This window comes from Candoia aspera, chromosome 5 (genome assembly GCF_035149785.1).
Source record: "Candoia aspera isolate rCanAsp1 chromosome 5, rCanAsp1.hap2, whole genome shotgun sequence".
Classification (NCBI taxonomy): domain Eukaryota; kingdom Metazoa; phylum Chordata; class Lepidosauria; order Squamata; family Boidae; genus Candoia; species Candoia aspera.
Genome location: NC_086157.1, coordinates 37,068,337 through 37,092,766, shown reverse-complemented (window position 1 = coordinate 37,092,766; position 24,430 = coordinate 37,068,337). Strand labels below are relative to the sequence as shown.

The following is a 24,430-nucleotide window of genomic DNA, read 5'->3' as shown; positions in this document are numbered from 1 at the left end:
TTTACAACTACAGTGACCATACATCCTTTATTATAAAGGACAGCCCTTTATTTCAGAAAGCTGTCCTTCAGATTTCTGTAACTTATTTATTTATTTTCTTGGTTTTGCTCTTGAATTATCCTTTGTAAAGCAAAGTTATAAACATAAACACTTAATTTTTTTATCATTATGAACCTCTTTCAGATTTGCCTCTTTTTCAGGTTTGTCCTTTATTTTTTCCAAGAAAATATGGTTACCATGTTTATAACACAAAGAAAAAGAACCTCACCTCAATCCAGAAAAAGATGCAAAAATCCATGATTTATTCACTATGCATCACTGATTAAAGCCCACCATGCCTTTTGCTCATTCAAAGTATTTTAAGCATAATCCCTAGCCCCCAAAACATGACCAACACCTGGCAGCTGTAATCTTACAAAATGAATGTGTCTGAATTAAGACTCACTGTAGTATAGGAACAAAATCTTAAAACAACAGCCTACCCACTCTTCTTCATGCCAGTCCACCTGTAGAGAAGAACGGCTATTTCTTCCTGTCCACCTGGCCACCAGAGTATCTTGGTCATTTCTTAGCACCACTTGTTCTCCCTCTGTAGATGTCGGAGAGGCCTTTGAAGCTATATAATCTGGTCTTGCAGCATTCAGGGCATGAATTGAATTTGCCAACAGCTTGCAGTCACAGACAGTGACAAGTTGCCGCGTCTAGAAAGGATAAAGGTGATACACAGTATTTTTAAACGTCTATAAAAAACATCACCATCTTTCTTTATTACTGTTCAAGACCAGCACAACGTAAGTTAAAACCACCTCAGTACAATCCAAAAATATGACATTTTTTTAACAATTTAATATATGGTGTACTTCTCTTAACAAATCTGGACATGATTTAGCCTTATGGCTAAGGCACAAAATTTAACGAGTAAAAAGGTGATTTTAGGACACTAAAAAACTTCTTGAACATTTTTAAAGAAAACCTTCCAGATACCACTGATCAATACAGCCAGGCAATCTTTCCATTAGAGGGCAAACTGAGATCAAAGTTCCACATAGAATTTACACCTTAGAAAAATATGTTCTAGGGTGTTTTTTTTATAACTATTTCTGTCACTGTGAATTTGATTTCAATTTGCATTCAGCGAACTGATTCATCCACCACACTAAACTATAATTTTTCTTTGGTGGTAGCTTAATATGCTGTGTAACCTAGGCATTGTGGCATATAACCCACATTTGATAGTATGTTGTGTGGATCCAGCCAATTATGGCTTATTTGATAAACAATGTTAAAAGAAACTAGGCTTAGTGTCATGTGTGAACCTAGTCACTGTACAGCAAAAAAGTATGAAGCCAACGTGATTAGCTGGCAGGAGGCAGTCCGTGTTGAGATGGATACCATTACTTTCAAAAATGGAACAGGGCCATAAAGATTTTTCCCATAGAATATTTTAATTAGCAATTTGAAGAATATTACTTTACAGCCACAAGCATCACCAAGATTTATGATATTAGTTTTCAGATTTGAGTAACAGAAATCAAGTTCTGGTGAAAGATCAGAGAAGGAGAATCTCAACAGAATTACAAACCCAACTTTTTTGCCTCAGATCTAGTCTGCTTCAGCAGTAGGGTTTAAAGCAGGATGGAATGTATTAGATCAAGTATAATAAAAAACAATAAACATACTGCATATGCTGAGTTCAGAGAGGGCTCAATACTGACCAATAAATCTGGCAAAATAAAAATAAAAAGACCTTGTAGCCCTTTCAGAATCTTCAGGTTTTAGCAGGCCTCCAGAGAAGGAAATTCAACAACTGCAAGAATTACTTGCCATTCTTACAGTATAAGTACAATATTCAGTTGAAGAGAGATCACAGTGGAGCACAGTGATGACTGAACAAATTCCCTACCTTATCTGCCAAAATGGCAAGGGTTCTCTCAAGTCCATTGGCTGATTTATCCTTGGCAGCTCTGGAAAGTCTTTCTGCATAGTAACTAACTTGAGTTTTCAGGGTATTGATCTGTGCAATAATCTCCTTTGCTCGAATAATGTCCTGCGGTATGTACACTATAGACTGGGAATTGGTTGCAGTGCTGAGGACAGGGGGAAAAAGAGTAGTTTAAAAAAATTAATGGAAGGGATTGGTTTGGGGCCCTGTTCTAATTATCAAGCCACCAAATACACAGACTAACAGTTATTCAAACTATCCTGAGATGCACGTGATGAAAGCATTTGAACAAGGTGTATTTATCAAACATGCCATGTGATTACTCAGAAGCCACACAAGAAGGAGAAAACTGCCCAATCACACAATACAGCAATAACAGAATTATTTCTGTTAATCTGACCCCTTGCCTAAGCATAATTTAGTCATTCAAATGGATATCTGATCCATTTGCCTTCAAAGATCTCCAGATTCATCTTAGGACATACTGCCGCTTTGTTATCCTCTCCACAGTCATGCAATTGTCCCAGATGGTTAAAGTTTTATATAGTTTTGTTTTCAATCTTCTTGCCAGTTTGAGGATTCTGGCTTAATAAACCCAGATTTGCATATTACACATGACTAGCTGAGCCAAATATAGCTCAAGATGCATTTACAGTAAGGCCTAGCTACTTGACTTTACTTCCCCTCCACACTGTTTTTGCAAATCCAGACATATGGTCTACTATATATTGTTGCTGGAGTGCTGTCAGCTAGTGGTTCACACAATGTGCCTGGCATGCTGGAAAGGTAAACATGGAGTCTAGTTCCTTTCTCTCGCAGATAGCTTCCTTCCAGTGCCCACTGCAGTTTGCAGGCTTCCTGCTGCCAGTTACCTGATTCATACACAGCAAAACAGATTTATTTAAAAGAATGCTTCCACATTGCATAATATGATGCTTCTGAAACAATGTAAGTTCTCAGAAGCAACTTGCAATGTAAAAATGAAGTGGGGAATTGTCCAAAAATGTTTCTGATGGTATGGATGTTGTAACAACATCTCTTCCTTGTAACAAACTCTAAAACACTAGCTTTGAAAGAATCTAATACTTTTAAAAACTATTTACCAAAGCTTTGCTTAACCGATTGGAAAAATACATTTATAGAAGAAAGGATCCAGAATGTAATAAAAAAAAATGGGGAAAAGTGAAAAGTAGGGGGTTTTTTAATTAAAAAAAAAAAAGACTTCAAAATTGTTACACAGTTTTCCTTTAAAAATGTGATACAGATTGCTTATTTTAAGGACAGATCTTCTAAAAGGACAGGCTCTTAAGTATTCTTATCAGCAGTTACAGCAATCAATCAATCAATCAATCTATATATATATATATATATCTTATCTGAATGAGAGAGATCATGCAGAATCAAACTATATGCAGTAGCAAACTACATGCAGCATTGTGTTAGACTCATATTCAAAAAGAAACAAAGCAAATATTTTGCTGAAATCAAAGGAAATAATTTCATCAGCTTCCCACAACCATTCTCCCAAATGAACAGCTATCATCCTTCACTGACAACTGGAAAATGAAAATTTACCCATTTCCCCCCCATAAGACTACAAAGGTAGCAATTTTATTTCTTTTTAAATTTCAAACTAAATAGACTAAAGCAGTCCAACTTTAGTGATTAAAGACCCAAGGCCACAATCTTACAAATGTAAACGTGTAGTTCCACTGAAACAAAGGCCATTTAGTCTAGTGCTTGGAAGTACAACAATGTCAATTCATGTATACGGATTAAAGTTTTATTTCACATTTGATCAAAATCTATATAAAGCTCTTGCCTAAAGAGGTGATCCCACATCTTAAAGTGGTAGAAACAGATCTTTGAAGACACTTTGTGTGCATGAAATGAATAAATCAGCCTTTGTAGAGGCACATATTCAGAAGAGCTACACCTAGGTTCCTTGCTGCACCCACAGGACAAACAGTAGAAATATCTAATCACCAAACATATCCTGAGACCCAGAACTTCCTTTAAGGCCTGGGCTCACTTGGCAATGTAGTTAAATGTTTTATCAGCATTGTACCACCTACTCACAAATATCTGAAAGATAAGGGTAATGGCTTCTAGGTTAAAATATGAAGGCATTTTGATCCTCAGCACTGCAATTTTTAATGAAGTAAGCTTGGTGCCTACGATCTCCCTCCTCAAGTAATGAAACTCTTCTTAAAACTAAGCCCAATAAAAAAATATTCCTTCTCCTAAAAGTATTCAAACAGTATTTGGTTATTTTAAATTTTTAATGACGAGGGGTTATAAGTTTAATATTTCCAATTGTTTCCTAAATTATCTTGTATAACCCAAAGGTGGTTTTTAAATGTTAGCTGTTCATTGATAAAGCAAACAATGCTGGTGGTAATAACAAATTCATGCCTATGCAACACCTCAGTAAACATTTATTTAATAAAGCAAAGTAGCAAAAGTCAGGAAACAAACAAAAAAAAATATCCCCTGTTAATGCATTGTCTGCTTTAGAAAAAGAAGAAAGCTGTACCACCAAACTCAGAAATAGAAAACTCACCAACTTTCCTCAAAACTGCTAAAAAAAAAAAGGAACCAAAAGAAAATTAGCTTTTAATTTGTTAGCAAATACCAAAAGCCAAATGATGTTAGGTAAATGTTAATTGCTTTAATAATTCTTAATAGTGCTTCGTTTGTATCAAATAGGTGAGGAAAACAAAAAGTATGCAAAATGGTAGATGTCTCCTAGAGGGCTATATTAGCCCAAAGAAAAGTTACACCTGACACATAGAACACATAGGAGACATTTTTAGGAGACATTCAGCAAATCCCCTAATGAATTGGACCCCCTCCCTGATTGGCCCTCTGCTATTCCTTTAGAGATCCTTAATCTCATTTTCCAACCAAAAGATGGTAAAGCTACCAACAGTGATCTAACTGTGCCTGAACTTTTAAAATCTAAGGTAGAATGGAGACCCCAGTCCTGTGTTCCATCTATCAAGATGTTTCATAGGTAGAATAGTTCAAACACCATTCCAATGTTTCAAATGGGTGGTAGGTCCAACCCAGCCAATTACCACCCAATTAGTCTATAAAGTACAGTATAATAAGCAAGCTACATGCTAGGCATCTCTTCACAAAATTGATAGATTGAAGAAAAGATTTTAACCACAGAACATGCCAACTGAAGTAAAATGTTAGCATGCATGCTAGTTAACTGAATTTCTTATTGTCATTCAAATGCAGCCACTATGTCTGAATATATAAAATCTCTGTTTTAATTGTAACCAATTTTTTAGTGTAAAGCTTGAATTGGTATTTCAGCAATGCACGGGCAGTTTCCAGGATTCAAAAAGAATGACAAGAATTTTATTGCAACACTAAAGCACAAATTCATGCTCTACACCAGTGTTTCTCAACCTTGGCAGCTTTAAGATGTGTGGACTTCAACTCCCAGAATTCCCCATGCTGGCTGGGGCATTATGGGAGTTGAAGTCCACACATCTTAAAAGCTGCCAGGGTTGAGAAACACTGCTCTACACTAACAGGATGTGTTCAGTATTAAAAGCACGCTGCACTCTTGAATGCATATGCTGCAACAAATGCTCAAATAATCAGCAGTGTACAGTAGTTAAAAGACACTGCCATAGTCACTTAAATATAACTTCAGGATGTCAATTTTATAAAAATGCATGTCCACTTTTTTATCTCCCTTATTAACCGAATGTCTAGGTCATTCAGAGTTATTTTTTGTACAGTTGCTATTAGCCTAGCAATATGATTCAGTTTCTTTGGATGTAGTCAAATTTTGTTTTATTGTTTGCAAAACCTACTGTAACCAATCACATTGATTATTTAGCTATTGTTGTTTATTTTATCTTCTTTTTTTTAAAGTTTTCACTTTTAGCTTTTTAAGAGGAATTCCGATCATTGACCATAATAAAGGACTGACTGATCTCAGAATGGAATTTCGCTTGATATGAAAAACTTAAGTTCAAAATTCCACCTTGGTTCTGATTCATTCGTGGGCCTGGCCATACTTGGTCACAGTGCCCACTAACGTAAGAGAGGAATGCAAAAATGACATATCTTACAAGACTGCCATAAAGACCAAATATGCAGACAGATCTGCATAGCATATGAAAAATGCTACATTGATTTAAAAAAATAGTAGCAATGAATATGGCAACCAAACAAAAGAAACATCATTGAATAATAGGTTGATTGTGTTATTTTCTAAACAAGGTCCTTCTAAGGGAAAATTTACACATGGACAGACTGCCTGGTAGATGACAGCTTTTTTCTGTAGCTATTATTAAAAGTGATGCATGTAACATAGACTAGAAATAAGTAGTGCTTTAACATATGAAACTAAAATAAATTGCAGATGGGAGGTATCAGCCTCAATTTAATTCTCTTACTAACTTTAGAACAGCCACTAGAAAGAATTTTGCTATTTATTGTTCTCTTGATGGAAAACCGTAAATGATCTGGCAGCGAAAGCAAGCATTTAAAGCAACAAAGTTTTAAGGATCAGTCTGGAACTGTCTAACTAATTATTTTGTTCCCTCTCTCTTTTTAAATTAAGAATATAAATGCAATACAGACAAGGCAGGATGACTCTACCCCTGAAAATAATAGAAAATGATATATTCATGAAACAATAGTGCATTAAAGCCTTTAAGAACCTTCCAGGATATTTTTCTTCTATCTTCTTTAGCCAAGATACCCTGCACTTTAACAGAATCTGCAGGGTATTAATGTTTGATGAGCTTAGTGGTTTCAGTGTTGGCATGCTTTTATTTTGGTTAAAATCTCTGATATCCAAAAGGACCTGAAGGCTAAACTAATTCCTGTCCTCGCTGCATCAGCAGCACTAGCATTTATTTCAAATCAGTTCAGGGTCTAGTATATCCATGTGGCCTCTTTTGGGCCCACTGCTATATCATTTAAATTCCTTTCCATCTAGAAAGTAGGGAAATTGCATTAAGAATGTTTTCAGGTTTCAAATAATTTCATATACAGTTATGAAAGCTTCCCACCTACTAAGGTTATCCACTTGACCCCCTTCTCCATCTATGGTTTTGACTACCAGAACCACAAGGTTATGGTATCACCATCTCTGGATTACATCATATGGGAATGCTTTATACATCTCATAGAACCTGACTGCAGGTGTTTTAGACTTCTCCACCCCTCTTTCCTTTTGGGCATGCACCTTTTCTGTTTTACATTATAGCTTCTATAAGGAGCAGCTCACAGGATCAGAACTGCGCAAACAATAGCTTGCACTTGGTAACATGAACCATTTTTCCTTTTAATATTGTTCTCCCTTTTTAAAATGTAAGCCACCCAGAGTCATCAGGAATTGGGTAGCCTCCAAATTGCAAAAATAAAATAAATAAACATGGAATAATTCATCTCAATAGCAAAAACACAGAAGAAAAGCAGAAATGTGTTCTGTCTGCTCTTGAATAAGTAACATAGTAAACGTAATGTCATCGAATTGAGTTCAGCTCCTGGTGATTTCATGGCCACATCCATGTAGCTTACTTGAAAAGTACAGAAGAAGCTGTTTAACTGTGCCTTCTTCCAAGATGCTTCTCTTTAAAAAAAAAATCCCAGTCTAGCCTACAGCCTGGTATTTTCTGGCCAGTCTCACACCCAAGTACTAAACAGCCAACCCTCCTTATTTCTAAATTCAGACACAAGGTGCTGCCCCTCTTGAGGTGGTAGCCCAAAAGATCTTCAGATGGGGGTAAAACAACAGCCTCAGGAACAGAGAGGGACCTGGAAGGAAGCACCTCTTTCAAAATTCAGCAACTCAGTTCAAAGAGTTCTGCACGAAATTTCAAGGGAAGTCCTTAACCAATAACTATTTATTACCAAGGGCCAATAAATGATTAATAAGCTTTCGTATATGATTAAATGGAAGGGAAATCATTCTTCTAATTCTTCACATAAGACATATCTCTAATTGCTATTTGGTTGAAGCTTTCTATGTGTAGAGAAAAGAGAAAAGAAGGAACAGCATTCTGGTTTTTTTTACAAAACTAAGTCACAAAAAGGGGTGTACATTTAATAAGCCACTTACTGTTTCTTTGCATCTTCAAATTTATGCAGCTTTTTCCGCAGACCTCCAGATTTAAAGCCCTGGCAGTGAGCTGCTGGTGCTCCTATAGTTACAATGTCGTAATTCTCATCTAAAGAGCACAAATGAGAGGGAAAAGGATGCAAGGAGAATTCCTGTAATCTTGTCTTAGAATGCAAATATGTAAAAAATCAACTACATTTTAAAGAATCAGCTAGACTTTCTATTAAGCTTATAAACACTTTACAAATGCTGAGAATTGCATTAACTTATCTTTAGATCTAGTACGTGTTCAAAATGACATTTCTGCACCGGTTATTTCTAGTACAGGAAATTCCTTATAACAAGTATGTCAGCACCCAATAAATATACAAACTGTAAGATTTTCCATTCTATTCAACTGCGTGCCATTTCTTGCATTTTTGTTATGGGCCACAGGATATCACTGGAAATACATGGCCATAAAATGTGAGAATTGTTCACTGAGTAGAGGCCCAGTCATGTGGACAGTCTCCATGACTACAACAATACCTGTCAAGAATATAAACATTAGGACATTCTTCATTTGATCCTGGAATTATGTAAGAGAACTTCATGTTATTTAATTAAGAAAGTCAGAAGCTATGGACAGACATTCTAAATCAACTGTATACTTCTCTATAAGGTACTCAATGAAGAAGATGGCTATACGTGCACATTTCTTTGCAAAGACGGCCACTTTCCTCCATTGGAAAGTATGCACAATTCTTAGAGGCCTATTCTGGCAAAAAGTTCAATTTTGTTATACAGTAAAAAGGTGTGTTAAAATCGCGCAGTTTAATCCAGGGATTCTCATCACTTGAGTAAGAAGTGGACAATTTAGATTTCACTGGGATGTTCCATTTTCCCCAAACGAAAAGCAGATTAATATAATTTTTAAATGGAAAAGGCCACAGAAAGTCACAGTAAATAAGTATCATTGCTTAGGGAAATGCCAAGTAGTATGAGTATCTCTCAAATAAGATCCCAAGATTTCCTGCCAAGTACAGGTGTCCATTCCTTGGTGTGTAAAGGTTTTCACAACCTTCTTTATTCATCATGTTACAACAAAAGCCACTTGCTCTAACCAGAAAATATCCAGTATGCATCTAACCTCTTTGTTCAGAGAACAAAATATACGACCCTTCCCCATTTCTCATTTTCTTTGCCCAGCTACTAAGAGAAACAAGAACTACACAGAGGGCAGTCCTAACTTGCATGAGCAAAAAAATGCACAAGACCAGAAAAAATGTTTTCATTAAAAGGAAGGAAAAACAAGTGGGCTCTGCCACAGAACAGGGCATTCCTACTCAGGGATCTAGCCAGTCAAGAACATATTCCATTTCTCACCCATTCAGTTTCAGAATGTACCAGACATGCTTAATTTTCATTAGGCCCTAAAGACTTTTCTACTTCTGAAAACTTATATATAATATGCTGCTAATGAGAAATAAAGATTCACATGTGGAGAACTGAATTTGCTAATAATATATAAAATAAGAAGCATAAGGATACCTGATCCTGCATCATCCTGGACTCTCATTCGCTGTATGTGTAAATTTGTGGGCATGAATTCAAGCTTTTTATCACCTTTCAGACTACTTGCTTTGAATGATGGTCCTAGAGAAATACATTGAAAAGCATCATTTTGTATATTCACTCCACAGAAATATATTAATTAATTAACAGAAAAGTGATCACAAAGAACAATACTGAAATGATAGTTAAATAGATCAGCAACTGTATTTCCTATATTTGATAACAAGTCAGAATAAAGAATCATGCTCCCAACTCTGATCCTCACGGAAAACTGTTGGGGTGTCACTTGTTCTAAGCACTTGTTTGCTTAAAAGACGGTAGACTTGCTCAATGGGCTAGAAATCAGGAGACTCAGAGTTCTAGTCCTGCCTTAGGCATGAAAGCCGGTTGGGTGACCTTGGGCCAGTCTCTCTCTCTCTCAGCCCAACTCAACTCACAGGGTTGTTGTTGTGGGGAAAATAGGAGGAGGAAGGAGTACTAGGTATGTTCGCTGCCTTGATGTATAAAAATAATAAAGGTGGGGTATAAAATAAATAAAATAAAAAAATAAAATAAATAATTAGATTTCCAATCGAAGAGAATATATGTAGCTCAGGGTTGAACTGTGGAGTCCTTGGTGCTTTCTGAGCTTGGTTGTTTGCTTGCAGATGTTTCATTACCCAACTAGATAACATCAGTGCTTGTGATTATGTTTGTATTCACTGAATTGTTCACTGCAATCTTAGTTAATTCTCTGATGTTTTCCAAGCTTGAAATACAATAGGAATATGGCCTATGCTTCTTTTCAGATTAAACAACTTCTATCCAAGCATTTCCAATATATCTTTTTATTGGAAAGGTAAAAGTAGCTGATATGTTGCTTTCAATAAAGTAAAAGGAGAAAATATATCATAAGACACTGTTTCAATGCTGAGTATTATTGAACCAGAGACATGAAGAAACTTTTCTAAAAATGATTGTAAGAGCATGAACATAATTTTAGAATACTTTGTCTTTTTAAAAAATTTAGCACATAATAACAATGTTGTATCTTAAAGGCTTAAATATTTAGAGGACAAACTGAAGATCTGCCAAATTTCATACTTTCTAATTAGTCCTTTAAAAGCGATGTGAAAAATTTTGAATGCTGACTAATAAAGGGACAAAAAAAGATAATACTCTATTGCGATGAATCATCCTAATTCTCTAAGAGGGCATAACATTTTACTGTCATTTATTTGGAAATGCTAACATTATAAAACATTGGCTCTGGGATTTTGCTTATAGGATTAAAGCTTATGCAAACAAGGCACTTCTTTGCCACAATACCCCCCCATCCTTGATGTGGCTGTTTTAAGCTTCATTCCACAGTCAAAGCCTTTCCAGATCTGGATTTTCCTTTCTTATTGCCTGCTTTCCCTTTATTTTAGGATAACATAGTTTTCCCATAAGTATTTCCATCAAGCCTGGCAAAAGCTAGCATTCAAAGAGATCTTCAGAATCACTAGTTTAATTACAAATCAGACCTGATATCAGTCACTTTGTATGATTAATGGCTAAACAACACAGACGATATATATTTTGTTGTAATGGCAAAACAGACACATTAATGGCAAGTCCAAATCACTCCCCACTGCTATTTTCTCCAACTGTTTCTTCTTCAACTGAGCTCCAATACCAGAAGTGGCCTTAGATGGGCAAAATTTAAAAATTGCCAGTAGATGTAGTAGACTTCATTATAATGTTCAGCATCCCTCACTTCAGTTCCTCTTTTCTTTTTAAGTAAAATTGAACAAGTTCTATGCCTTTAGAACAATACTGGAAAGACATTCATGCAGCTGTTCCTGTTATCTAGTTTAGCAGCAAGGTGTTGTTCTTTAAACACTAGAATTCTGTGCAAAAACCCAAATAAGAACATACAATTGAAGAAAAGTGAGGCACACTGTCCATTTATAAAAAAGGTAAAATTTTTGTAAGCTACAAATCCCAATGATTCATAGCCCCTTTTCTGCCCTTCTTCCACTTTAATATATAAACGGACTCATTTCTGATCTATTTTAGACACAAAGATATCTGCTGTTCTTTTGTGTTTAATGGCATTTAAGAATGTTTTAATGATTTTTTTTTGGTAGCAACTAGATCCATTACAATTTTACTTGTGGTTCTATTGGTTTTTTATTTGTCCTGAATGTGTAAGCTGTCCTTGTATTTGTAGAATTTTCCTCCTATATCCACTTCCAGTCCTCCTTAAGTAACCTGCACTGGACAAAGGAGGCTAAATGGGAGTATGGATAGTAAATACAGATTCCCCATTCCTTCCCATACCCATCCTGATTAAGCCAAATGATGTAAGAAAACAGAAAAACCATTTTGAATATAGGCAATTGTGTCTGTACAGAGTGTATTTTTAAACAGCAATCTTCTTCTAACAAAAAGGCAACAATATCCACAGTTGGTGATTTAGAAACCATCATAAAAATATGTCCAAAGCATCTACCTTTGTACTGATGAAGATTTGTGAGGTTGTCCTGATAGGTCAGAATAATTGTTTGGTACTGAGTGACTATTTGCCGACGAAGACCTTCCCAGCAGGGGGACAGTTCTCCCAGTTCTTCAAGTTCACAAATCCTATCAAAACATCCAAAGACAAAATGAAATGTTAATAGGCCAGGCGTACACTAAACTAAAAACAATGTCTTTCTTGCCTATTTAAAAACCTACCTACTCAAGTTACTTAAGCATGTTATTTTAGCCAGTATACTTTTTGAATTTTTTGAGGCATATGTCAAGCCTGGTTATTCTCAATTTTTTTTTAAATAAAGCACTCTGTCTTTCTCCATGTAAGGTCAAATATTAACCATGTTCATATCTTGACTGTTTAAATATTACATTTTCCAGTATTAAGTGGGTCTGACAGATCCTAAATGGGATTTTATTTCTGACAAGGCTCCCATGCGTTTAACAGCTTCAGAACAGAAAGCAAAATTTTCCAAACATGGAGATGTGGTGATGGGAGAAGATCTATCTATCTATCTATCTATCTATCTATCTATCTATCTATCTATCTATCTATCATCTATCTATCTATCATCTATCTATCATCTATCTATCTATCATCTATCTATCTATCATCTATCTATCTATCTATCTATCATCTATCTATCTATCTATCTATCTATCTATCTATCTATCATCTATCTATCATCTATCTATCTATCATCTATCTATCTATCACCTATCTATCTATCATCTATCTATCTATCATCTATCTATCTATCATCTATCATCTATCATCTATCAATCTATCATCTATCTATCATCTATCTATCATCTATCCATCTATCATCTATCCATCTATCATCTATCATCTATCATCTATCTATCTATCTATCTATCTATCATCTATCTATCATCTATCTATCTATCATCTATCATCTATCTATCATCTATCTATCTATCTATCATCTATCTATCTATCATCTATCATCTATCATCTATCTATCATCTATCTATCTATCATCTATCTATCATCTATCCATCTATCATCTATCTATCTATCATCTATCTATCTATCATCTATCTATCATCTATCTATCTATCATCTATCTATCTATCATCTATCTATCTATCTATCCATCTATCATCTATCCATCTATCATCTATCATCTATCATCTATCTATCATCTATCTATCTATCATCTATCTATCATCTATCTATCTATCTATCTATCATCTATCTATCTATCTATCATCTATCTATCTATCTATCATCTATCTATCTATCTATCTATCATCTATCATCTAACATCTATCTATCTATCTATCTATCTATCATCTATCCATCTATCATCTATCCATCTATCATCTATCATCTATCTATCATCTATCATCTATCTATCATCTATCTATCTATCATCTATCTATCTATCATCTATCATCTATCATCTATCCATCTATCCATCTATCCATCTATCCTCTATCCATCTATCCTCTATCCATCTATCCTCTATCATCTATCATCTATCTATCTATCATCTATATATCTATCATCTATCTATCTATCTATCTATCTATCTATCTATCATCTATCTATCTATCTATCTATCATCTATCTATCTATCATCTATCTATCATCTATCTATCTATCTATCTATCATCTATCTATCTATCATCTATCTATCTATCATCTATCATCTATCATCTATCTATCTATCCATCCATCTATCTATCCATCCATCTATCTATCCATCTATCATCTATCCATCTATCATCTATCCATCTATCATCTATCATCTATCTATCTATCATCTATCTATCTATCATCTATCTATCTATCTATCCATCTATCCATCTATCATCTATCCATCTATCATCTATCATCTATCATCTATCAATCATCTATCTATCATCTATCTATCTATCATCTATCTATCTATCATCTATCTATCATCTATCTATCTATCTATCATCTATCTATCTATCTATCATCTATCTATCATCTATCTATCTATCTATCTATCTATCTATCTATCAATCATCTATCTATCTATCATCTATCTATCCATCTATCATCTATCCATCTATCATCTATCATCTATCATCTATCTATCTATCATCTATCTATCTATCTATCTATCTATCTATCTATCTATCTATCATCTATCTATCTATCTATCATCTATCTATCTATCATCTATCTATCTATCTATCATCTATCATCTATCTATCTATCTATCATCTATCCATCTATCATCTATCATCTATCCATCTATCATCTATCATCTATCTATCATCTATCTATCATCTATCTATCTATCATCTATCTATCTATCTATCTATCATCTATCTATCATCTATCTATCTATCATCTATCTATCATCTATCTATCTATCTATCTCTATCTATCTATCTATCTATCTATCTATCTATCTATCTATCTATCTATCTATCAAATTTGTCACCGCCCATCTCCTCCCACGAGAGGGACTGGTAATAACATAAATAGTAGCATCACAACTATTTAATAGAAAAAAAAAACAAAGCTACACAAAAATGCAGCATGTATCTCCCAATACATGGTTTCTGCTTGTACTTTTGTTTATTTATTATTTATTAATCATATTTATATGGCTGCCCATCTCACACATCTTTTTTGTGCCATATCACAAAATACTGAAAAGTCAGGATTTTGATACATAAGTATGTTCCAGGTCAAATTCAGGTTTGAAAAATTCAGATTGGGCAGCTTCATATAAAAATGAAAACCAAATGGATTCCCCACCCCGCATCCTATCTATTTCACTAGTGTAATACATTCACTGTTAAAGTTTCTGTAACTCTTATATTCTAATCACATAGTATTCTATTTGCTTATTTTAAAACACTTGTTGAATGTATCGCAGTGATCAAAATCACCAGCTGACAGCTTGTGTATAAACTGGTAGTTATAACATAAGTATATGTGATTGACTGAAGAACTGTGGTGCTGACATCATACCACAATTTATAGCTCTGCATTGGCATAATGAACTAATACAGTACACTACACTGCCAGAAAAGCACAAGATAACAGTGGGCTTAATTCTCCAGCTCTTAGCCAGCTTCTTCAAAACATGTTTTTGATTTCCCCGTCCATCTTTCTATTCCTGTTCTTTTTCTCACAGAGGAGAAATTGGAGGAAACATGAGCAGCCAGCTGTGCCTTGTCCCTTCCACTCCCCCCAAAACTTCTCATTCTGAATTAATGTACATACCCTACTTCCTCTTCTACAAAGGCAACTTTTTCCTACAGGACAGCAACAGTTGGGAAGAAGAGCCAAGAGCCATGATTACCATGTCTGGAAGACACACTGGTGGAAATGTGACTTGGGTCAAATGTACACTGGAAATGGCTTGCAAATCCAGCTCATTCATTCATTCAATCTTTCCTCAAATTTCTAATACCACCCATCTCCCCCCGAAAGGGGGACTCTGGGCAGTTTACAATAAAATCGACAATTAAAACCATAAAAATATAAATTACAGTATAAACAGCCAATAAATAATAATAATAAATTGCAACATGATTGCAATTTCTAAAACTTAGGAATTCAGTGGCAATTTGCCTGTTGAATTGCCTGTTAGCAATTCCAAATCAATATATTTTCACTACATCATTCTTATTTCCATAGGGATAGCTGTGTTGATCCTCTGCAGTACCTGGAGTTTATATCCATACTTTTGGCACTTGGAAAATTATATCTGTACTTCAACTCACTATAGAATAAAACTAAATAGTGCTGAGATTATTCATTTTACATAAACAGATGTGGTTTACCAGCTAACAATGGACTAGAAATCTGATTCATTCATAGATCTTACTGGGTGCGTAGAGCTTAGACTTCACTCAGCTCAGTTTAACTGAGTCAGCCAATCATTGCTTCTTAGCTCAGTCTAACCAAAGCCCACACTGGCTGAGAATTGGGGAACTGAAGTCACACATGTCTGGGAGGAAATCAGGTTGGGAAATGCTGAACTAGAAAGAATGGCAAGGGTGGAAAAAGTTAAATGAATACACCAAGAAGCATTATTTGCCCAATTTACGGCAGTGACGATCTACTGAAATTAAGCATTTGGCAGTTAGTAATACATAATATAAAAATAATGGATGGTATGCAGTATATGAAAATCCAGTTTTCTGTAGAAAGGCCTACATTGACCCTTCTATGTGCTGTATATCTGCTAATTTTATCTTGGAACAGCTCTATTGGGAAGTTCTCATCTAGGCAGGGCCTAATTTAAAGACTTCTGATTGAATGCAAACCACTGGAAAGGGGCTGGATATTCCCAGACCTTCAAATAAAGTGAGAGCCTTCTAATCACTTCAGTAATGAACCACAGAAGCAGATGAGACCTCCAGACACCACAGTTTGAAATAAAAAAAGGTAACTTTTCAATTAGGGCATGTAATTCCAGGCATTCTGAGACAATAAGAAAAACCACAGGAAACTGAGTAATTTCTCATTAAAATTGTATCTCAAAGCCAGAGGCTGCTTTTTATATAGCTCCAGTAATATAATAGCAATCACCGCAGTTACCCTGTACAGTCATTCTTACAACGTCATTATGACAATGATGTACAGGTAGTCCTAGACTTACGACCATTCGTTTCACGACCATTCCAAGTTATGACGGCGCTGGAAAAAATGACTTATGACCGGTCCTTGCACTTATGACAGTTGCAGCGCCCCTGCAGTCACGTGATCAACATTCAGGTGCTTGGCAACTGGCATGTATTTACAATGATGCAGCATCCCAGGGTCATATGATCACCATTTGTGACCTTCCCAGCCAGCTTCCAACAAGCAAAGTCAATGGGGAAAGCCTGATTTGCTTAATGACCATGTGATTCACTTAACGACTGCTGCAAAAAGGTTGTAAAATTAGGCATGACTCACTTAATGACCACCTCACTTAGTGATGGAAGTTCTGGTCCCAACTGTGGTCGTAATTCGAGGACTACCTATCCATTGAAAGCAACAGGAATGACAGTTAATCAACAAATTGCCCAATCCAGCTTTCCCCAATCTAGTGTCCTTCAGATACTTTGGACATGTGGTATCATTCAATCCCACTTATCATGGCCAATTGTCAGGTCTAGTGAGAATTCTGGTCTGAATATGTAATGGGCCCCAGATTGGGGAAAGCACTGGCATAAGCCAATGATGTCAAAGATGCCTTCCATGGTAAGAGTTGGATGGGATCCTTTTGTAGCAGATTATTTACAATGCTGAAAATAATCAATGACAGATATTATCATTACCTTACTTTTACTGTTAGGCCAATTAAACCTGGATACAAAGTAATTTATGATGCAAAGCAAATTAAACCCCCAATAATATAGATAACCAATGACAGAAGTCTCTACACCAGGAACTAAATGTTTGCTAAAAGAGTTGAAAATTATGATAGATGTGCTACCAGTTGCCAAATTAAAGTTACACTTAAGTATTATTCCCCTATACTTCAGAACTATCCTGAAAGAACAGAAGATGGGAAATCACCTTCCTATCCATGTTAGTGAACCTCCTGAATGGATCTGCTTGGTCACTGTGTTACACAGCATGCTGGACCTCATGGGCTGTTAGTCCAGTCCAGCAGAGTTCTTCTTATATTATATTTATAAATGGAATATTTCAGTTGCCTGGATATTATGGCTGTGCAAAGCATTTTAAAAAGGTCTTTAAGCAAGGAGCCCAGCTTGGAGCCCTGGCATTTCAGCCACATCCTCCAGAAGACTCAGTGCAGCTGCTTTGAAAGCTTTCCCCAGCTGTCTCTGTATACATGTACACACACAGGGAACAGCTCTGCTGCGACCGCCTGCAGAACCAAGTGGCTCTGCACATGAGATAACCAGGGAAAGTATCCAAAGCAGCAATTCCAAGCAGCTGTTTCACCACTTCAAGGTGGGAGGCTTCCCAGGCCCCAGCGCACTCTGCAGAGCTGCCCTTTGGAAGGCTTTTGCTCAGCAATCCTACTCTATAGCTAATAGAAAGAAATCCTGTGGGGCGTTACTATACAGTATTGCAGTAATTTGATGAGGCTGACCTGTTTTGGACATTTCTTCCTCTTTACCAATATCTGATTTGCTTTTTATTTAAAAATAACAAATATTGTTTTCACAAAGTGAGAATCAGTGAGACTGAGCAGAAGAGCCCACCTGTTCCATCAGCGAATAAATACCTGCTCTGCTTCAGAATTTGATCATATAAATCTAAGTGCAAAAGTTAAAACTTTAGATCAAGTATTTTGGGGTGGCAGATTAATTTCAAAGCAGTCAAAGCAGATTCCGTAGGAAATTGAAGGCCAACAAAAGCTGTATGCTTTTCCCAAGAAGCCATTGCACAAAAGGAATCGCCAATAGTTCTTTGTTCTTTTATGTCCTGATTTTTTCCTATAGATATTTTTCTTAAAACAGCCTTTAAAAAGGAGGCTCAAGCAGGGACAACTCAGAAGGTAGGTAGAATGGTTAACCATTCATCTTGCCCACAAATTGTCCCCTACAAGTGCCATCCTGTACCTATGTTAACACAAGTTTGCCTAAACAACTTGTGGTTGCAAACCTTGGAAGAGTGCATCACTCATCCTATTATTTTTTTCATTTATTTCACAACATTTCCAGCATGCCTATTCCTAGTGGACAATGGATGAGAGGCAAAGAACAAATCAAACAGTTTTTTTTAAAGGATACAAAATGAAAATAACAGCGTTAAAAAAAAAAGTCGACAAAAGTTAACATCACAGACACTCATAAAACTAAAGGCAAAATGCTTGCTGGAATATGATGGCTTTGGTCTGCTTATGAAATGCTAGCAAGGTTGGGGTCATCTGTACTTCTGGGGGGACTGAGAAGGCCCTTTGCTTAGTCCATGTCCCTAAACTTCACAAGGAAGGGGGACTTGCAAGAGGCCCTCTCTTGATGACCAGGCTGAACAGACAGACTTGATTCTAGCACACTGTTGCCTAATATAACCGAGTGCCATGCAGTAGAGGGCTTTATAGGTAATGACCAGCACTCTAAATTGTGCTCAGAAACCAACTGATAACCAACGCAATGACTTCAAAATAGGTGCTATTCTGGCCTGACAGTGCTGTCCCATCAGAAGCTTAGCCACTCCATTTTGCACTGCTAGAGCTTCTGGGTTACCACCAAAGGCAGTCCCTCACATGTATTTCAATATCCAACTGAATGGTGAACAGGGTGTAGGTTAAGGTTGTCAGGGCATCTTGGTCCAAATAGAGTTGCAACTGGTGCACTGACCAGAGCTGAGCAAAAGTTCCCCAGGTATGAAGCCCTGTAAATGCTGGAAAACTCAGGAAACAAGAACTACTTAGGGTTCTGGAAAGATCTTTATTGCTAGTAGGGTAATGTAACAAAACATTGAAAACCTGTCAAGGCAAATTAAGTTGGAGTTGCTCTGAGTCTCTTTCCCATGCTTCCTTACTCCCCTGGGCTGAAATGTCTATTTTGCAATGGCTCTATTTCCTCTTATACTGTCCCAGGATCTGTTAGACATCCCATCATACTAGGCCATGGTTTCCACCAGCTGTTTATCAGGGGCTGAAAGTCCAGGAGAACTCCAAGCTATGAACCAACTCCTTTGAGGGAAGTACAACCCTGTCAAGTGTAACTATCAGAGCAATGTTATTCAGATGTCTACTGATGGCTAGCAGCTTTGACTTGGTGGGACTTAATCTGACCTGATTTTGCCCATCCACATCCTCACCAACTCCAGGCACCAGTTCAGAACTCCTGCAGCAACTTTAGCTCTGCTTGAGGTGGTAACATAAAACTGGGTGTCATCTCCATATTGATGACATTTCACCCTGAATCACCATACGACTTCCCCAGGCAGCTTCATGTATATATTAATTAACATGGGGGAAATACCAAGATACTCAACACTGGAGTTCCCAAGGACTCAAACAGTGATCCCCATGGCTACAGACTGAAACTCTCCATTGAGACAGGAATGGAATAACCACAGAACGGTGCCCCCAATTTGCAACCCTGAAAACAATACAGAAGGATACCATGGCCAATGGTATTAAACACCATCAAGAGGTCTAATACTAGGTTCCAACAAATATCATCAACCAGAGTGACCAATGCCATTTCTATCCTGTAACAGTCTAGAACAAACAAGTAATTTGTGCTGCCTTCTTTCCCAGCCTAACAAATATTTACAGACATGGCTGTATTTACAGAAATAGTGAGGAAAAGAAATAAAACAAAGGTGTTAGCTAATCACAGCGGGCAAGGTACAAAGCTGAGCTGCTTGCTACAATATTGTATTTCCTCATTAGCATCAACAGTTAAATCTTCTTGCAATGATTTTTTTTACCTTGCAGCATCTTCCTCTAGCAGCAATTTCACAAATTGCCTGGGAATGTGTAAAGAGAGCACACTCTCTGCCATTTGCTCCAAAATCCTCAGATGGTTGCCATCAGTGGTAGGAAAACGATACATCCGACAAATGGCACCTCCAAACACTAAAATATTAAAATACTCAAGTAAGAACTTCATTGCAATTAGGCCATGCAAATCCCATTCCCCTAACACTGAAATTAATTTAACTAACTGTTCAGAGGGCCCAGAAATCCTATTAACCTTGAAATGCTCAAAAACCTAGTTAGCACAACCAAATATATTAAAGCATAGCTTATGAGTCACATTCCTGTCAACAAAAAGTAGAAACGGAAAGCTGATTACTGATGCGATAGGCACAAAAATGGACACTGAAAAGAATGTTGAGTATGACCACACAGATGTATATTTAGGCTGCAATGCACAACCCTTGCCAGTTTCCCAGCTAATGTAACAGGATCTCATTTGAGCAGCCCGCTTGAGCACCAGAATTCAAGCCTCAAGTTCCCAGGATGGGATCTGTCTGTTTTGGCGAGTACAGTCACATGACGTCTATGAAAGTGTGCATCCCAGATACAGCATCAACTTCCCAGGACTGATTGTGGTTACGAAAAATCAACATAAAGCACAAATCTTATTGTCAAGATAACATTATCAGCAATCACATTATCAGCAATCATTTAAAGTTGCTGCATTAGTGATAGACAAAAGATAGATTTATGAACCCCCATTGTTTGAAGAGAACAGTTGTATTCATCTTGTCAATAGCGCAGTTGTCTTGGGTTCTAGAGGCCCTGTATGTTTCACCTTAAAGGAAGACGCAACAGAAAGGAAACAAGAAGGCAGAGCAAATATAAACAAAACCTTCCAATTGCCGGTATGCTGGAAACAGCTGTTACTATGTAAAGAGAACACAGACTAAGCACATTCACAATATGTGAGCTGCCTTTTAAATTACATATGATTTAATCCAGAAACATCAGTGAGGCTAAGCTTGAAACAGTCCTACATGCATATTCAGGGCTTCTGATGAGCTTCCTTCAGCCTGCAATTTCCTGTGCACCCTTTGCAGAGAGCATTTCATGGCTTCCTAAAGATCAGAGGACTTCTTATATTCAAAATAGCACAAAGCTTGATATTTTGAATCTAAGTCAACTCCCCCCACCAACACCCCCCCCACACAGATCTCTTATGTATGGACAAGCATACTATAGATAAATGTGTATTTTCATCTGGATTGCAATCTAGGCCAACTATTTCTAGTGATGGCCAACTCTGTTTTTTTCCTTTTTAATCTAAGAGATTTCAATGAAATCCTGCAAAAAATATTGTTTACACTGTAAATATACTATTACTTAGAAAAAAAGTCTCCACATGAACACTGATTTTCATCATTTCTGCATGTAGCTGAACTGAATGACCATAATGCAGATGCAGATATGTCCAACTACTTTTACATAATTAAGACAGTGGTGTAGCACACATTTAAATATTTGAAAACTATAAAATACTGCAGCTTTCCCTCTTCAGTATTCAATCACTCTGTTCCATTAAGTCAGTTCCCATTCCATGGCACTGATGGTGTTAATTTTCACTGGACTGGTTTGGATCTCTTCTCTCCACCAAGCAAAATGGCAGAATCCTTCCTCTGCTCAATTTGACTACATGAGCACTGGCATCACTTACGGAAGAATAGCCATGAGGATGGACTGGAAAAAGCCAAATTAAGATGCAGAATACTTATCCATTCAAGAAGCTATTTACCAGATTTTAACAGTGCATCTTTTCGTAACGAAGCATATTTGGATCGGATTCCTAAGGACTCTGTCAAACTTTCATCAACTGGTAGCACAGTCTGAAAAAAAGCAAACAGAAAAATACATGAGTTGCAAATACAGCATAATCAAGAATCTTCATGTTTAAGGCTTCATGTTCAGAGCTTATATTTAAGCCAGGATCCCAAGCTGGGGGTGGGGTGTGGGTATGGGTGCATCTGGAATTTAAGAGCATGTTATAGTTATTCTCACAAAATGGCTTGCATGGTAAATGTGGCACCAACTGACCAAGGTTCTTCCCTGCTACTTTCCCTCCCTTTTAGGATGCTGTCCACCACCTCAGCTTCCCTCTGTCTCTTTTCTGGGCAATTTCCAAACAAAGCACTGGGCTATAGCCCCCTATTACTTTTTATTCTCTATAAATACTTCTGCTATACACAGAATGCATCCTCAGAATAAAAGTTAGGGTTGAGGTTTGCAATTCTTCAGTTAGTAACTGCTCAAAGATTCTAAAAGTAGCAAAATTAAAAATAGGTCAAACATAGAGGTGGGATGTTACCCAGAAAAGTATCCACATTGGAGATTAAGTAGCTAAAGAATTGGTTTCCTCCCCAAGGCAGTCCGTAACCATGTATTTATTTATTATTGAATTTATAACTAACCGTTCTATTCATTCCAACACTCAAAATGACTTACAACAATGTAAACACAAAATATAAAACTAATACAATAAAAATTGAAATTAAAATAATCAACCATTAAAAGCTTGGGGCAAGAGAAATGTTTTTACCATTTTCACAAATATTAGGAGAATGGAAGTCTCAAATGCATCTCCTTAGGGAGCACTTCCATAGCTTGGAAACCATACAGACGAAGGGCCAGGTAGACAAGCCACTGGAAGTGTCTATACACTCAAGAGGGCCTCTCCTGTTTATCTGAGAAGCCAGCCAAGACATAGCAGGAGAGAAGGACCCACAGACAGTCAAGCCATAACCTGTTCAGGGTTTTAAAGGCCAACACCATCAACTTAAATTGTGCCGCTAAGCAACCATTAGCCAGCGCAGATCTTCTGCTACAGACATTATACTGTATATCGGTCAGCAGCATAGCCACTGCATTTTGTACCAACTGCAAATGCCAGACACCTTTCAAGTAAAGTATGCTACAGTAGTCCAGATGGGATAATGGTCACCAGGTCCAGCCATCTCAGAAATAATTGTGCCCGGCACACTAGCTATAATTTTGAGAAGGATTCATCACCATAGCTGCCACCTGCTAATCCAGTGACAGCACAAGGTCAAGGTCCTGCTCTTCCTGGGAGAATGTATCCCCATCCAGAACAACCTTCCCAGAGTCCACCTTTATTTTTTGTTTGTTTGTTTGTCTTCTTTATCTAAAGCACCTCCTTGTCTTGATTAAATTTCAGCTTGTTCTCCTCATCCAGGGATTACCAAGATTAGGCAAATTTAGGGTTACTGATTGCTTCTCTGGAGCTTGAAAATTGGGAGCAGTAAAGCTAGGTGTTTTCATCCTACCAAAAGCACTCTACTCCAAAGCTTTGAATGACCTCCCTCAACATTTTCATGCAGATCATTAAAAGCACAGGAGGCAAGACTGAACTCTGTAGAACACTGGTTAGCAAACTAAGTGTTCAACAGTAATCCTCCATTGCCATCTTCTGAGCATATCCTGACAAGGACTATAAACACTGAAAAATAGTGCCCCCAATGCCAAAACCTGCCACGTGGCCCAGACATATACCACGGTCAATAGTTTTGAGACTTGTTGAGAAGTCCAAGAAAACTACCACCTTCATTCTCTCCCACCTATTTTCTGACACAGGTCATTCGCAACATCATCAAAGCAATCTCAGTACCATATCCCAGATGGGACACTAATTGAAATTGGTTCAGAAAGTCAGTTTAGTCCTAGGAGGCTACCACTTTCTCAGTCAACTTTACAAGAACAGAATAATTGAGACTAGTATATAATTCAAAATATCTTCCAGGTAAAGAAGGGTTTTTCAGTAAAGGTCTTATACCAGACTCCTTTAAGTATGCAACATCCTATGATTAGGGAGGCATGAATTGCCTCCCTTAACCATGAAGTCAGTCCCTACCTTACTGATAATCAAGGGTCAAGTAAACAAGTCATGGACCTCATCTCTCCATATACCTT

The 24,430-nt window shown here is 36.9% G+C and overlaps 1 protein-coding gene across 6 annotated transcripts in view; it reads right to left on the bottom strand.

Annotated features, from left to right (window-relative positions):
* INPP4A (inositol polyphosphate-4-phosphatase type I A) overlaps positions 1-24,430 on the bottom strand; it is a 122,889-nt gene that overhangs the window by 29,100 nt on the left and 69,359 nt on the right. For 3 of the 6 annotated variants that reach the window (XM_063304990.1, XM_063304992.1, XM_063304994.1), the window contains exons 10-17: positions 22,242-22,332; positions 20,455-20,602; positions 12,070-12,200; positions 9,570-9,674; positions 8,040-8,148; positions 4,506-4,523; positions 1,904-2,087; positions 483-701 (exon numbers count right to left, since the gene is read on the bottom strand). In XM_063304990.1, the coding sequence (XP_063161060.1) occupies positions 483-701; positions 1,904-2,087; positions 4,506-4,523; positions 8,040-8,148; positions 9,570-9,674; positions 12,070-12,200; positions 20,455-20,602; positions 22,242-22,332 (1,005 nt within the window). The remainder of the gene's footprint in view (positions 1-482; positions 702-1,903; positions 2,088-4,505; positions 4,524-8,039; positions 8,149-9,569; positions 9,675-12,069; positions 12,201-20,454; positions 20,603-22,241; positions 22,333-24,430) is intronic. The other 3 variants (XM_063304991.1, XM_063304996.1, XM_063304995.1) reach the window with 1 other exon arrangement.